This window comes from Perna viridis, chromosome 4 (genome assembly GCF_037379345.1).
Source record: "Perna viridis isolate PV_CMFRI_1.1 ecotype Kerala chromosome 4, ASM3737934v1, whole genome shotgun sequence".
NCBI lineage: Eukaryota > Metazoa > Mollusca > Bivalvia > Mytilida > Mytilidae > Perna > Perna viridis.
In genome coordinates, this window is record NC_142448.1 from 9,453,493 (window position 1) to 9,470,357 (window position 16,865).

General features: G+C 33.7%; 1 protein-coding gene and 1 long non-coding RNA gene across 5 annotated transcripts in view; one reads left to right on the plus strand and one right to left on the minus strand.

Annotated features, from left to right (window-relative positions):
- Nucleotides 1–16,865, plus strand: part of LOC148618760 (BAI1-associated protein 3-like) — an 87,769-nt gene that overhangs the window by 13,003 nt on the left and 57,901 nt on the right. For all 4 annotated transcript variants that reach the window (XM_088577946.1, XM_088577947.1, XM_088577944.1 and 1 more), the window contains one exon: nt 5,440–5,619. In XM_088577946.1, coding sequence (XP_088434072.1) covers nt 5,450–5,619 — 170 coding nt within the window. In that variant the 5' untranslated portion in view covers nt 5,440–5,449. The remainder of the gene's footprint in view (nt 1–5,439; nt 5,620–16,865) is intronic.
- LOC148618761 (uncharacterized) lies at nt 9,290–14,841 on the minus strand. The gene is made up of 2 exons (XR_015921439.1): nt 14,776–14,841; nt 9,290–9,882 (listed from the first exon to the last, which is right to left on the minus strand). It is a non-coding gene; the product is annotated as an uncharacterized LOC148618761 (long non-coding RNA).

Here is a 16,865-nt window from a genome sequence, read left to right on the forward strand (position 1 = left end):
ACTCAATGTCTGGTGTGGAACGGATGGAAAACGCTGTGCATAATGTAATAAACATGTCTATTCTTTTTACATTAACACACCAATTCAATTGTTATGTTCTGTAGTAAAATTTCTGTAGAAGTTAGATTGGCTCACTGTAACGGTTGTGAGGTAATATTTCAGTAAATTAAATTGATACACTGTAGTGGTTGTGTGGTTATATATCAGAAGAATTTAAATTTTGCAGTCTATATCGATTGTGTAGTAATATTTCTGTAGAACTTAAATACTTTATGGTCGTCATCATGATTTCGTGGATCATTACGGTGTATCAATCTGCACCATGATTTGTTAAACGTGTTATAGTTTTCTTTTCCTCTTTCATGTACCCCATACTATTTTCTTTAGCAATTCGGTGGGTGTTTCTAGAAAGGCTGAGGACTCTTACCATACCGGCGCATCTGGTCCACACTTCCAGTTTTTAGTGGCGTCTGAGTTGCTCATTTACTTTTGTTACTTTGTATGCATTATTTTGGTTATTTTGTTTTGACACTCTATATCGGTTGTGTAGTAATTGTTCTGTAGAACTTAAATTGACACACTGTATAGGTTGTGTGGTAGTATTTCTGCTGAACTTAGAAAGTTATTTTTCATTTTAACGGCATACACTTATTCCTAAGGTTTAATATTTCGTTATTGCCAAAACTAAATTTTAAAACAAACACGTGCATTTTGAAAACTTCAAAATAAGTGAATACGCAATCCAGAAGATGGAAATAACTATACAATATCCTTTTCGAAAGGAAAAATGCATCTATACACATATACTCAATTTGTACATAACAGGAACTAAGTAATGTAGAGTTTAACAAGCTAGTTACTATTTAAAGAACGTTTTTACTCTCAAATTTACTCAAAAACGTACTAAATACAAATATATATTGCATATTTGTATATGCTGCACACGTGTTTCAAGGAGTTAAACAAAAAAATAGAATATATAAGATCTTCATCCAAAACTTAATTGTATACAAAAAGTAATCAAAACCAAAACTATCGTAAAAGGAAGCTAAATCCATCCCCTAGAGGTTTTATTATATGAAATATAAGGAAAGTAGCTTAAGTGTTCAGGTATTTGAAATTTGTACTACTGCAAATTCTAATAGATATAAGTAATAAAATCTTGTATATTTTGTGGTCGAACAAGTCTGACCACTGGTTTGGTGAATACAAACGAGGACCTTTGGTCTTTCAGTGGTTGTGTCTTTATTGTATGACATTTGATGTACCGTTGTTCTCAAACCCGCATGGGAAGAATTTAGATTAATATTACATACAATGAAGGCATAACCTTTTGTAGGTTTAAACTGGTCTGCAGTTGACATGTCTGTTAACTGATAGTAGTCCGTTGTTTGTGCATTTGTGTAACATATAATCAGTTTCTTTATTTATGTTTTAACAAGGAACTCTGACCTTTTTGAACTGATTTTAGGTATGTTTAATTGTGTAATTATGTATTTTTCCGACGTAGCCGGTATTGAGTTCTCTTTGATAGCACGTGACATTCATGAAGCTTGACCATGGAAACCTATCCAATATAGCTTACCATTTCTTGGTTCTGTATGTCTTTTTTCGTTTTCACTTTTAATTTATTTTATGTTGCTGGAATATGTAGAGGCAACTATTTACTGCACCTGAGTATAATTTTATACTGCTGTTTTGGGGCCAGCTGCAGCCTGTCCAGCGTTGTGAGGGTTTCCTCATCGTCCATTGGAGTTTTAATTCGGCATCGGCAATTTGTCTTACTATGAGTAAGTGTTGCTCGTTTTATTCAAGGATGTATGTATGTTTATCGTCTTGTTACTTTTTTTTGCATTGGTTTTTCCCATTGATATAATGGAATAAAAAAAAACCTTTGATTTATTTTTTTTAAATATAGTTTAACGAGCATAAGTATGACGATTTAAGTCACAAGTAAAAACTTTGTTGTTGTATGCCATGCTACATTGTACAAAACAAACACTCTTCATGTGTATGCACACAGTAGGTTTGATGTTGCTAGCATTCGTTGTCTGAATTCTCATTATATTTATCTACACTACATTTGTATGTACCTTATGGATAAATTCATACAAACTCCCATAAGCTATTCACTACAATTTACCAGGACCAATATTGATGCTGTAATTGATTCACACTCCATTTAATCTGTAGAATAGACAATATCTTCTCATTGAAGTTGATGAAAAAAATCAATTGTCCCAAGGATTGTGTCTAAGTATGCTTCTGATTTACTTCCTGTTAAAAAGATAGAAATGCGTTTATCAGACAACTGAATATGTAGGGAACGCTACAATAGAGAAAATGATGGGCAATGATGCCTAGGGCTACTATGGTAATTATGTATTAGGATTGCACGAAATAATTAAGTTTGAGAAACGTCACTTCTGATTGGTCAATCTCTATGTTATGTCCTGTGTTTCTACTTGATACAACTGTCTTCAAAACATTTTTTGGATAATCTATTTTAAATACTAGTATTAATTAAAACGAAACTACTAAGATAACTAAAATTATTTGTGTACATTGATAAAACAATGAGTGTACAATTAATCTAGTAGATATGAATCACATTTGTAAACGTTCTCCTTCCATATAAGTAAAAACTGAACAGTAAAGAAATAAAATGATTATTTTCGTCTTAAATATTCACGAACATTATAGTTAGGAAGGACATTTTTTGATATTTTCTGTGTATTATGTTCACTTGTACATTTGTGTTTAACATTATAAAACTCAGATGTCGTGTTTTGTATCGTTGGTTAATTTTAGACTATCGAGTGTGTCATAACAAAATGGTTACATATACAAACTCAATCTAATGTAGGCCAGAATAAAAATTGAAAGAGTACTCAAGAGAATCAAGATTCTAGCAAAATCTCGTGTGTGGGAGAATTTATTACTACAGAATCCTTTAGAGGTTGTATTAAACTAATCTTTCTGAATTTAATTTGATATACAATCGTAGGCAATTTCTTTCTTGCACAAATTTGTAGAAGAAGTTCAGTTTGCTGAAGTTTGCAATCGATTTTTAAAAGGAATATGGCCGTAAAAAGTCTTTAATTATACAAAATTAACATTTTATGATAACTAGTTCAAAAGGAAATGTCCAAAGGAGAGTGTGTATAACAAATGGCAATAACAGGGCAAAAACCTTAAAATTGAAAACATTTCCAAATGAAAAATGGGTTAAACCAAATGTTAAAGCGCTAAACCCCAGCCTCCATTACGGTTCATTATATCCAGTCTATTTTAAAACATTTGGGTAGCATTAAATTGCCACCAGTCAAAATCAGTAAAGTAGTCAAAAGAGTACAGAAGTGAAAATAAAAAGAACTGAATGCAATGAAAATAAGCGAATCCAAGACACGAGCTTCAAAAAAGTCTTGAACTTTGCGGGGAAGGTGCATTAATTTCAAGATGAAATAATAAGACACAAATAAAAACTGCAGAAAATCAATTTGTAATGATTTTTATATTCCTTAACTGACTTTGCAAAAATGTTGTATCCTGAAGTCAATTTATTTGTAGGTCACTAAAAATTGAAACAAAAAATGGTTTGCATTGGTTATCCCTATTATATTTTGAAAGAATATTGACCACATTCGAGTGACAAAATTATGTTTTATGACTTGCAATGACACGTCTTTATGCTGAGTAAAACTTGGTTTTGTTATTCCAATGCTGATAATGGCAAAAGAAAAATATCCGATACCATTTCAGACATACCAAATGGCAAGATATATCGGAATATTCTAAACATAATACCTTTAGTTCCGTTTAAATGATTTCTTAAGTATAAACAAATATGGACTGAATAAGCTTTGATGAACTAAATCCTTTAATCATTTTAGAAAATAATTAAATGCGCTTTATTGTTTTGACCTTTACATTATTTCATTACAGTACGTGGAATCTAGTTTAAATTAAATCAAATACACATTCCAACAAACATATGTAATCTCAAAGATAATTAGGTTATAGTGTCGAATAATTTCTGTACTCCTTGTGTAGGTATGTTTTTCTTCTCCGTTTGATAACCGCCATAATTAGCGACTGTATCTTAATTATATGAAACATCAGGTTTATTTGATGGGCATACAACCTACTTATAATAAGGTCTTGGTCTTACTGTTAATCAAGTATATGTAACGTCATATGGATCATTTCTAAATTATTAAATGAATAAATAGTAAACCCGACAATATAAAACAAGTGTTTCATTCCACTATGGTCTGTTGTGCAGTCATATTCTACCTTTGTTGATTGTTTTGTTTGTTTGTTGGGGTTTAATGTCCGAGCAGCAATACTTCAGCTATATTCAGACGATGAACATGAAATTGATGATAAAATGAACATGAAATGATGATGAAATGAAAAAAGGATGGGACACAAGGACAGTGGGGTCGACAAATTTTGATTGCCACTGGAAATAGGGAGAGATGTTAGGGTCGGGCAATTTAGCCTCCTGTGGCGGAGCCCTATGGTTCCTACTCCGGGAAAATACCACAGTAGGGTTCTTTAACGTGCAAGGAACGGGCATTTTTCCCAACACGGTGCACCACTATGGTTTGCGGTAAGGTTTTCCGTATTATAGCCTGACAACCCCCGCATGTAACACGCCAGGGGTACCCCATTCCCCCACCTGGGGCACACATTCCAGTTGCTCTGTGGGCAGAGCGCCCTAGCTCCCGGCTAGGGTTCTGAGCATTATTTAGTCGCCTTTTACGACAATCTTAGCGCTGCTTCACTTCAGGCCTATTCTTTTAGCACCCGGACCTGCACGGGGCTACCTTTGTTGAAAAACTGCGTTAGTGTAATATAAGTACAACAATGTTGCACTATCACAAGTGCAAAAAGGAAGAATATTATGACGTTTACCGCAAATCTTAAAAGAGTCCTTCAGAGAGCCAAAAAAAATATTCATATTTGTTTAAAATAATGACTGCAAGTATATGTACCATGAAAAAAATGCTTTTGGAGAATACTAGTAATTATTTTTAGTTTTTTTATTGAAATGAAATCAACAGATCAAATTTATACAGTTACAGATTTAATTCCACACAGAAAATACAGAAACTAAATGTGTCAAGAATATTATTGATGTGCTCACAGCATGTGAAAATAAATTCCGAACATACTCCCTGGGTATTTTAATAACTGCAATAATAAGAACTGTTTCCAAGCCATCTGTAAATAAATGTTTTATTGCATGACTAGTGTTTCGTAATATATTTTTGAGAGTATCTTATTTCTCAACTTAAAGAAATAGGACTACCATACGATCGCATTTGGTTTAAGACTGTATCTGAACAAGAACGATCACATTTAACAATTTCATACTAATTTCAGTTTACTAAACTTTCACAATAACGCATTTTACAAAATTATCGCTTTCAGTTCGCAAAACATGGAACTACCAGAGGAGAGTGGTTCGAGACTCACTGTTAAATCACCAAAAGCACGACGTCGTCGGAAGAGTCGGTCACCCTCACCTGCACAAAGGACAGTATCAGCTAAAGTTTTTGATATGTCTAAGGACAATTATGAACCACCAAGAGCAGAGTTTCAAAATCCAAAGTAAGTAAATATTCATAGGTATAAAATGACAGATGTCGAATGTAAGAATGATTTCGTTTAGAAATTTAAATAAAAGAATAAATAAAAGCATTTAAAGAAGATAAATAATTAAAGGTAAATAATTTTGTACTGATTTGACGGGAACTGTTTTTGTGGAAATATGCTTCTTTTTTAAATCTTAATTACGAAAGAATGTTAGACTTTACCATCTAGACACAAAAATGGACACCATCATTGGCGTTAAAAAAATAAGATAAACCACTCTGTGAGAAAAAGGAGTAGTTTTCTGAATCAAATACAAACATTTATGCTTTTAATAGTGGCATAAAAATTACTTTTCACTTGAATATATATTTGCTTTCTTCTTTACCTGTCTTTAAATACAAAATTACCAATCATATAATTATTAAACATTTCAAGGAGAAACTTTAATCATCGTCTATAGAATCAAATACACAGAAAGATCTTGATCCAGAAAAAATTAGTATAGAAAAGAATTACTCAAAACCAAAATTATCAGAAAAGAAAGCTAAATCCATCACCAAAAGTTCTACCATGTGTAATGCAAGGAAAAAAGCACTAGTGTTTTAGGGTCTTTATAATTTGAAATACTGCTAATTTTGACAAATAATACTATTGAATGAAACGATTCGGGTTCTGACAAGTTTGACTACTGGATAAATGAATACCACGGGAATCGTTGTTTCATCAGCTGCATATGATGCTTTCGTGTAATTTTCAGATTTTTCAATTTTTAGTATAATTTTATAAAGGTTAAGAACTAGTAAAACTTTTTTCATAGTTTCATAGTATAAACCAACATTGTTTTTTCTAAGCCATTAATGTATCCTAACACTGCACGAAGAAAGACTTATGTACCAAATACGACACCATAATATCACATCACTCAATGCAAGATATATACATGAATTTCGAGTCTCTTTCTAAGCAAATAAGTATAAGCTGGTTTGAACTATCGACCAGTCGTTTACTGGTATCTTGTATATGTTCTGCAACAACAACTATACATACAAGCAGGATTAAACGAGGCAATATACGTCGGAGATTAACTGCTATTCAATTGATATATATAGCTACTATATCATATTTTGTTACCTTTTACAACAGTGAAGGCTTTGTTTCTTCAAAATTCGAGTTATCTCGCTTCCATTACTGCATTTCATTTTCAAATATCTTTTCAAAGAACTGTGCATGTAAAAACAAGCACAAAAGACTCATGTTATTTGTGTGCAATAAAACAAGCGATATCAATTGATTTACAATGACCAGGGCATCAACCAAGTAAGGTAGTACTTGAGTTCAACCTTGAAGAGTGGATGATAGTTAACTTAAAATTGATATTGAAACTTTTAGATGTAATAATTTATTTATCCAGAAAGGATCGATTCGTTCTGAAAAAAAAAACAAACTTTATATCACATTTTTTTTTATTGCGATTAGTACGTAACATTATCTTGGTGCCGCATTGTATTATATTAATTTCTTCACATGAGGTATCACTGCTTTTACGATCTGGTTGTAAATATCTGTACTTGACAAAAAAGTTTTAACAAACAACATTAATTGTTTTACCCCATCCCTAAATTTTATTCTTTCCAAAAATACAGCATACGAAAGTTCACATCGTTTATCGTTCAACAATCACTAGTATTCTACCACCGACTTGCGAAGTTTTTCTGTGTGTAAACATCCATGTATTAACTTAATTACGTTTATAACAGCGTGAACTATTTTGGAAGACACAGACGTACGTTTTGTACGCTTAATTGATTTAACGAATTAAAAAAGTGCAATATATTTATAAGTATATATATACTGACTTACCATCCAGCCATTGGGAAACTCTCCCAGCTTCTTCATTCGAATTTGGGGAGCCATTTAAAAACATCCTAAGCTCTCCAAAGTCTTTCCCGAGGCACCTGTGCTGGCATTCCATAGACCTAGGAGTCTAAGAGATGCCCTGGTAACGTTTAAAAGCTACTACTGCACTAGAAAGGACAACGTCATTTTTTTTGCAAAACCGAAATACCATTTACCTTTTCCAGTGTTGATGTGGTATGCAGTACGTTGGCGAGACAGAACAACCTTTCAACAGTCAAATGAATGGTCATCGCAGTGACTACAAATGTAAACCAGATCTCCCTCTAAGTCGCCATCTGAGATCTGCCGGACACATCCAGGATGATCTCCACAACACTGTTGTTACGATCATGGATCATAATAACAACTGGTCAAAAAGTAAAATAGTGTTTCGAGAAAGCTTTTGGAGGGGAAAATATAAACAGTTTCTCCAGATGGAATTAATGAGAAAAAATAATTCATTGTTAGGTCCTGGTCTAAAGCTGGTAGCGCACTAAGCTATACATCAATACGCTGTACTAACATAATTTGACTTTAGAAGAGAAAGTATATGGTGTTTTGGGTTTTGCAAGTCACGTTACAAAAACTGGTAAATTCCTTTCCAATGCAGAAGCTTTTAAACGTTTGGGTGTGCAGTATCTGCGTACAGGTCTTACATCTACGGAATGCCAGGACTGGGGCCCAAGGAAAGACTTTGGAGAGCTTAAGATGTTTTTGAATGGCTTCTCAATTCGAATGAAGTAGCTGCGAGAGTTTCCGAAAGGCTGAATGGTAAGTAAGCACAAAAGGAACCCTTTTGTTCTTTTTCTTGGGTTTGTTCTCGAGGAGATCATTACGCCTGATTTTGTTAGCACGTTTAAATCCCCGATCTACGTCTGTTGATTTGTAGCCACGTGATAACAAATGACCACGGAGTTCATCTAGACGTTCGTTAGTGGTCTCATCAAATAAGCAAATGCGCCGAATTCGAAGAGCCTGGTTGTATGGTATGCTTTTAGTACAATGTTTTGGATGACAACTATTGGGAGACAAGTAATGAAACACTTTTGGTCTCCCTTAATGTCACTTCACTTTATACAAATATCCCACACGATGACGGTATAGAAGCTTGTAGAGAAGCTTGCGAATCACGAGATATTTTGGACCCTCCTACTGATCGCCTACTAAATTAACTCAGTGTAGTTTTGAAGTGTAACAACTTCACTTTCAACGACGAACACTACCTCCAAATCAATGGAACAGCTATGGGAACGAAAATAGTTCCTTCATATGCTAACGTCTTCATGGGTAAATTAGAAAATCAAATAATTTTAACATCTTTGTGGAAACCCCTCTCTTGGTTTCGATTCGTCGATGATGTCAACATGAAATGGACGGAGTCTAAACAAAATTTAGACAATTTTATCACACATGCCAACAATACTCATCCATCTATCAAATTCACCAATAAAAGTTCGGACACTAAAATCACATTTTTGGATACTAATACGTCTGTAAGAGAAGGTGAAAAATGTCAATGGATCTTCACAGGAAACAAACTGATAGTCACCAGTAATTGTCTCCCAATAGTTGTCATCCAAAACATTGTGACATCTATGGCAACAGCGCCTGCATAAATCCAGCGCCCTCGGCCAGCTAGGCTTTATTAAAATATCGCTTTCGCTGGCTGGGTCACTCCTCTTCCTATGATAATCTAGGGCTGTAACTTAGACGATGTATTGTAGTACGGGACAGTTCATTTAGGTGTTGTTATGTAGGATAGAGGATCAAATTAATGATGCAATGCATGTCACAACAAATCAATATAATACAAACGTCTCAGAATGTGACAACTCTATTCGCTGCACTGCTCCATCGGATCAAATTGATACAGGGAAGATAATGTAAACTTATAGAAGAGTCTGAAAAATTCCCAACAATGTTAGAACTGTCAAATTTGTGATGCACATTTTTGGTCGTTCCCTCCGCGGGACTCGAACTCGTACCGCTGTGACATCTATGGCAACACCGCTTGCACATAGTCGAGCGCCCTAGACCAGTCGACCAGATAGGCTATATAAAATATAGGTTTTGCTGCCCGGGTCATTCGTCCTCGTATGTTTAATCTAGAGCTGTAACTTAGTACACGATGTATGGTAATACGGGACAGCTCATCCATGTGTTATTATGTAGGATAGAGGATCAAATTCAAGATATATGTCACAACAAATCAATATTTTACAAACGTTTCAGCATGTAAGCATAGAAGGGTCTGAAAAATTCCAAACGATGTTAGGACTGTCAAACTTGCGACGCAAGTTTTTAGTCTTTCCCTCCGCGGTGACATCTATGGCAACACCACCTGCACGAAGTCCAGCGCTCTAGACCACTCGACCAGCTGGGCTATATAATATAAAGTGAAAAACAAGAAGTCGGAAATGCACTATTTTGTGTTTACAGACACAATAAAAGAAAAAAAGAAAAAACAAAAAACAGAAACAAACAAACAAACAAAAACCACACACACACGCAAATGAATGTATAAAGTCACATCTTTCCTCTCCAACCGGTTTCACTGCTTCTGCAGATAATCATGATTGAAGAAGTTTTTAAGAGGTACTTGGCAACGTCGCGTTATAATTAAAACGAAAGTGAAAGTTGAGTTTACTATAAATAGTACAGCTATAAATGGCTTCTTGGTGAAAAATAATTTTTGTTTATCTTTCTGATATTTATTATTCTTCTATGTATTTTTGTCAAATATATTTTATTATGATCAAAAGTGACATTTTATGGTATTAACACAAAAAAAAGTGTATGAGAAAAAACATGTATGTTACATAAAGTATATATGGTAAACTGGTTTTATACTATTTTTTCATTCAACAACATATGACTTGTAAAAATTCACTCATCGGACTGAAAAAGATTGTCTATAGATTGCCATTTTAACTTGGTGAATAGAGACTGTCGGTTTGAACATAGATATAATGATGTTAGATCAATATCTCTAAAATATTTTAAGGTCTCCAAACATTTTGTCCAATTCAGTATTTCTTTTTTGATTCTACAAACATAAATGTAATATCTAATGATTATGAGGCACGTATTCAATATTTCACAATTTTCATAAAAAGGGGGATAACCTAATGTGCATGATATTGGAGTGATATCCATTGTAATATTACATTTTGATCTCAGTTCATCCCTAAGCTGGAGCCAAACTAAATTACATTCAAAGAATAAATGAATTAAGGATTCTTTTGTCTCAAAACAGTAGCTACATAGCTCTGTCTCAGAGAGTATGCATTTCAAAAGAAGACTATTTGTATATAGAATTCTTAAATTTATTTTATATTGAAATGATTGCAGTTTTGTGCTAAGTAGGATTTTAAATGGAATGTCATAGTAAATTTCAAAGTTTTCATCCTCCACTAGTCCCAGATCTCTAATCCATTTGTTTTGAGATTTTTTAGGTGATTCAAAACATCTTTCCAAAAGAATATTATAAAAAGGTCTCACAACTCTCTGGTTGACACGAATTAGAGATATATATTTATTTGTGATATTTTCAAGTCTTTCGACTCTATTATCAATTAAATAATTTCTCCACCTTTGTGGGATAGCATGCACCAAACTGTGATATTCTAAAAAGTTAAGTGCTATATCATATTTTTCTTGTAATTCTTGTGGGGTTAGAAACATTCCAGCTTCTTTTATCATATCATTTACAAAAAAATAGTTCTGGTTTAGCAAAACGAGAAAAAGGTATGGGTCGTCCACCAATCTTAATATTACTATTATTCCAAAGTGGTTGAAAAATTATATGCTCAGGGGCTGTGGATGGATCTTCTTTAATAGATGCCCATATATTAACAACATCTCTCCAGAATGGATTTAATCTATTTGAAAAATTGTTTAGTGCACTTTTAGTATAAAACCAAAACTTTTCTTGGCCATGATTGTTTAAAATATCAGCCAGTAGGACTTTCCATGGGGCAGCATTATTTGGATCCAAGATTTTCTTAATCCAAGAAACTTTTAAAGCATGCATGAAAGACAGGATATGAGGCATCTTTAGCCCTCCCTCATCGTAACCTCCCACAACCGTGGTTCGCTTAACTTTATCAACTTGACTATTCCAAAGAAAGTTAAAGAATATGTCTTAAATTTCCTTAATAATGTGCCCCGGTGGATCAGGAAGAACTGTAAATGATTGCACTAAAATGGGTAAAGCCATGGATTTTATGACTGTAATTTTTCCTACTAGTGATATATTTCTTAATGACCAATCTTTTAAAAGTTTCTTTATCTTAGTGATATTTTGAGTGAAGTTATCAATATATTTCTCTTGTTTTGAAAGAGAATACTGAATCCCAAGTAACTTAAAACAACCGGAGTGATTCCATTTTACAGTAGTTTTTGTCGGAAGCTCCATTCCACAGCCCCTTCGAGCCCCTATCCATATAGCTTGTGTTTTATCAAAGTTAGCTCTCAACCCAGAACAAGTAGAGTAAAGCTCAATTAAATCTAATGCCTTATTTACAGACTGTAAATCACCATCAAGAATCAAAGACGAGTCGTCGGCGTATTGACTGATTAAAAATTCTGAATTGTTTACACTTATCCCTTTAATTTGCGGATCAAATTTAATGGCAGCACTGAGTAACTCAACAGACAAAATAAAAAGATACGGTGATAGCGGATCTCCTTGTCGTACGCCTCTTTCAATTTTAAAACGTTCTGAGAGGTGTCCATTATTAAGGATACAGCTTTCTGAATTTCTGTAAAATGTTTTAAACCAGTGGATAATAGATGGACCAAAGCCTTGAAACTCCAAGGTTTTTTCTATAAAGTTCCATTCTACAGAGTCAAAAGCCTTTTCAAAATCTAAGAGCATTAAAAGACCTGGAATTTCATTTTCCTCACATTTTTCAATCATATCACATATCAGCCTGGTGCACTCCCCAATATATCTACCTTTCATAAACCCCATCTGAGTGTCAGAAATAATCTTAGGTAAGACTTTTTTTTATTCTAAATGCAATAGTTGAGGCACAAATCTTGTAGTCTACATTTAATAATGAGATTGGACGCAAATTTTTTAAATAAAATTTAGATTTGCCTTCTTTTGGGAGGCATGTAATTACTCCTTGTCGTTGGGAAACAGAGAGACCACCTCTAGCATATGCTTGATTGAATGATCTAATTATAAAGAACTTTAAGTCAGACCAGAAAAAAATTATAAAATTCTGCCGTATATCCGTCTATACCTGGCGATTTTCCATTTTTCATATTTTTGAGTGCAAAGAGCATTTCCGCAGAAGATATATTACCTTCTAAAGATTCAGTATCCTCAGGATTAAGATTAGAAATGAAAGGATTATTTGAATCAAAAAAACAGAATGTCTATCCGATATTTCAGTATTCCTACTCGAGTACAGATTTTCATAGAAAGATTTTTGTGCTTTGAGAATTTCTGTCTGGTTAGTTATTTCAGACTCCTCTTCCATTATAAGTTTAGGTATAGTTTTTTCTGTGAAATGTCTTTTTTCAAGGTTACAGAAATATTTTGTACTTCTGTCACCTTCAACATTCCATTTTGCTTTTGTTCTCATGATAATTCCCTTAATTTTTTCTTCACGCATAGCTTTTAATTCTTGATCTTTTTGCTTAATTAATTCTTCATTTTGTGAAAATTTTCATTCAATTTCGCTAGTTCGTTTTCTAGAGTGGTCTCTCTTTTGTCTCTTTCTTTTTTCTTAAATGAGGAGTATGAAATTGTTTTACCCCTTATCGACATCTTTAACATTTCCCATAAAAGCTGGTCATCAATACTGAATGCAGATTCATATAAATCATTATTATCATCAATTTTATATTGATTAATAAGGTCATTAATAGATTTTTTTATTAGGTCGATATAATCCCTGTCGTAAAGTAATGAATTATTGAATTTCTATGTTCCCTTTCCCCTAGGGTTATCGTTAAAGTTAATAGTAATATGGATGGGGGAGTGATCAGACCGATATGCTACACCGATTTCTGACTCAGTAATAATAGCTTGAAAATCTGACGAAGATAAAAAATAATCTAAACGGGCATGCTTTTTATTTGGGCCTCGCCATGAGAACCTTTTTATATCTTGGTGTAATTCACGAAATGTGTCTACCAAGTCTAACTCTTCCATCATATGATGTATTTTTTCCTGAGATTTAGGGTTATTTTTGTTAACATAATTAATTGTGTCCATGGCATAATTTTGAGGAACATTCCAGTCACCTCCAACAATGACAGAGGAGTTTCCAAATGATTCTATCTTTTGCTGTAAATTATCAATAAAAGTAGGGTTGTCACTGTTAGGATCATAAACTACGGCTAAGGTAAATTTTAAATCATGAACTTTTATATAAATAAACAGAAAATTACCGGACTCGTCATGCAATTCTTTCAGAATTTCATACTGAAAAGAGTTCTGAAAAAGAATAGCAACACCTCTACTGTTGGTTGTATGAGAGCAAAACTTTGCGTCATAACCCCATTCAGATCTCCAATATGTCTCTAATTCTTTTTTACAATGCGTGTCAACCAGTGAAGCTATGTCATATTTTTGTCTACATTTTTGAAATATACCTTGTCTCTTAATCTTATCAGATGATAAACCCCGACAGTTCAAACCCCCGATAGTTATCTTAACCATTATCGTAAAAAAGTGGATATATTGCCAAATAAATATTAAAAAGAAGACCAGCAAAAAAATATCTAAAACACATATTCAGTAACTTGACAAGCAAAACAGTCACACTGATCAATTTTATCCCCAATATTATGTCCCCCAAATGCAGCCTTCCTTCGCATGGATGTGATTATTACCATGAGTTTATGCAGCACATAAAATTCGCATTACTTAAATAGTCTTTTAGGCCACCTATAGTTTGTGTTGTACAGTACATGATTTTCACAAATACCCCCCCCCTTAAATGAAAGAAAATATTAGCCTCCATAATAATGACAATGGGAGGATAGTTATAACGTAGTAAATCTTTGAATGTTCTTGTATTAAGACTCGGTTAAAAATACATGTGTCCATCAAGAGGTCTCGTACCGTTGATTGAATATTAAGAACAGAAACAAAAATGTAAACAGAAGGGCTGGGTTGACAAAATACATGTTAAGATTAAACAGACCTTTTTATGACATTCGTATTGCAAAGTGTACGCTTTAGTAAAATTAGTTTTGTTTGATTTGCACACTGTAATGCTGTTCTAGCAATCGTTTTCTACTATTTTTACCGACATTTATAAGTTTGTTTTCATCCATGTCCAGCTGCTTTGTAGTGTGTATCAATATCTGGGACGTTGGTTACGCATGCGTATTAACTACCAATTTTGTATGCAAATTAGCCACGCTTTGTAGTCGGGACATTTAACAAAAGTTTGACACCTCTAGATGGACCCAAGATAACCATTTTCAATTATTTTACACATTCATTATTAAATAACAATATACAAATACAACAATAAAAACACATACAAATATCAAATAAGCTCCTGTTAAATGATAAAATAAAGTTTGGATTATTTTCAAATCAAACACAGTTTATTTATTTCTTTGTTTTTGTTTTTGTTTAACATGACAAAGGGCGGTTCCCTCATGTATACTAGAAATGTTCTCTTTTGCTCGTCTGGTGCCATCTCACGTCGCTGCCTAAGAAGATTGTACCGCAGTGTTCCAACGGACGGTGGGACATCCAGAACTACACTGTAACCCGATCCCTTCTTGAGGGACATTGCGGCAGAAAGAATGTCATCCCGATCATGTAGGTTGTCGAAACGGACAATGACCCTACGCCTATTTTCATCATCTCCTCCAGGTAGCCTATGCGTTGCCTGTAATAACAGAGCTTTAACATCCTCCTTGGGTATTTTCAACGGCCCCTCGAAAAACATTCGAACTTTATATTCGGTAGCTCTGGGATCCTCCTGCAGATTTCCGGGAATTCCGTCGATAACCAAGTTCCATTTCCGACCCCACATTTCCAAACGGAGCCTTTCGTTGGCCTCCTCGGCGATCTTTTGCTCAAGGTTTGGAATCGAAACCTCAAGAATTTCTCTGATCTGGTCGTTCACCATTAATATTCCAGAGTCCAGGTTATCTACTTTTTCGTTTGTTATTTTTAGATCATTTTTTACTTGTTCGACCTCATTGTTTATTGTCATATGTAGATTGGCAAAGCAAAGGTTTTTCAGGGCTTCGAATCTGGCTTTGTCTGATTCCGTGTTGGACATTTTAATTTGTATTTTGTTTTGTTTACGATTGAGTTTATAAATATGGCCAACTCGACAGGTGAATCACTCAAGGTCACGGTTCGGAGGCGTGATACACAGTACTGGTACATTAAATGTTGAAATATATAATAATGTTCAGCAAAAATGTTTGATTCTATAGCTGGTACTTCAATTCATGGTGTTGAGAGTCAATTTGATATGAAATTATGTATCGGCTAGGCAGCCAAATGTCTTAAAAGAACGAATTTCTATGCCTGACCTGAAAGCGTGTTTACATCACGGCCATGGTTCCGGAAGTTTCTCTTCTATGTATTTTTACTGATTATATTTTCAAGTGTTAAAATGTCGGTTAAGTTTCAGTTTATACTTTTGAATAAAACTGTTTTTTTATTAAAACGTTCTTGTTCCGGGAATTTATAAAACGGAAATATTGTGTAGTTCTTAGTTCCACAGTTCTCAAAATGTTCGCTCAATTGTATTTTGCGATATTCTGAAGTTTTGATTTGTTGTCGATGGACTGTAAATCTTTTCCGGAGTGATGTTCCCCTTTGTCCAATATAGTTTTCCCGCAACCACTGCAAGTAACAATGTACAGAAGATTTTCTTAAGTACTAGTAAAACTGCTCTGTATATTAAATATATTTCCTGAATTAAATGCAAAAGATGTACCTCCAAAAATGTAGGCACAAATACCACACCTGGGATGTTTGCATGTTTGAACTTTAATTTCCGATATTCTGGAATCAATTCTTGCCGAAGTTAGAAGTTTCTTTAACGAATTTGGTTGTCTCTACCTTTTAATTATCTTAAATTTGTTTAAAATATTTTTCATCTGTTGATCTTGCATTAATATTGGTAAATTTGCATGAATTACATTAAAAATTTCAGTATTCCTCGGGATGTACTTTGAGACATATGAGATGCAATCTTTCCCTTGACATATATATTTTGTCTTCCCTAGATGTTCAATTTTAATTTCCATTGCTTTTTTAATTCCCAAATCAATTATTGCTTCTGGATATTTCCTTTATATTTAAATTATATCTATTCGTGATTTATCAACTCATCACAATTTATGACCACTTTTACAACACAGTC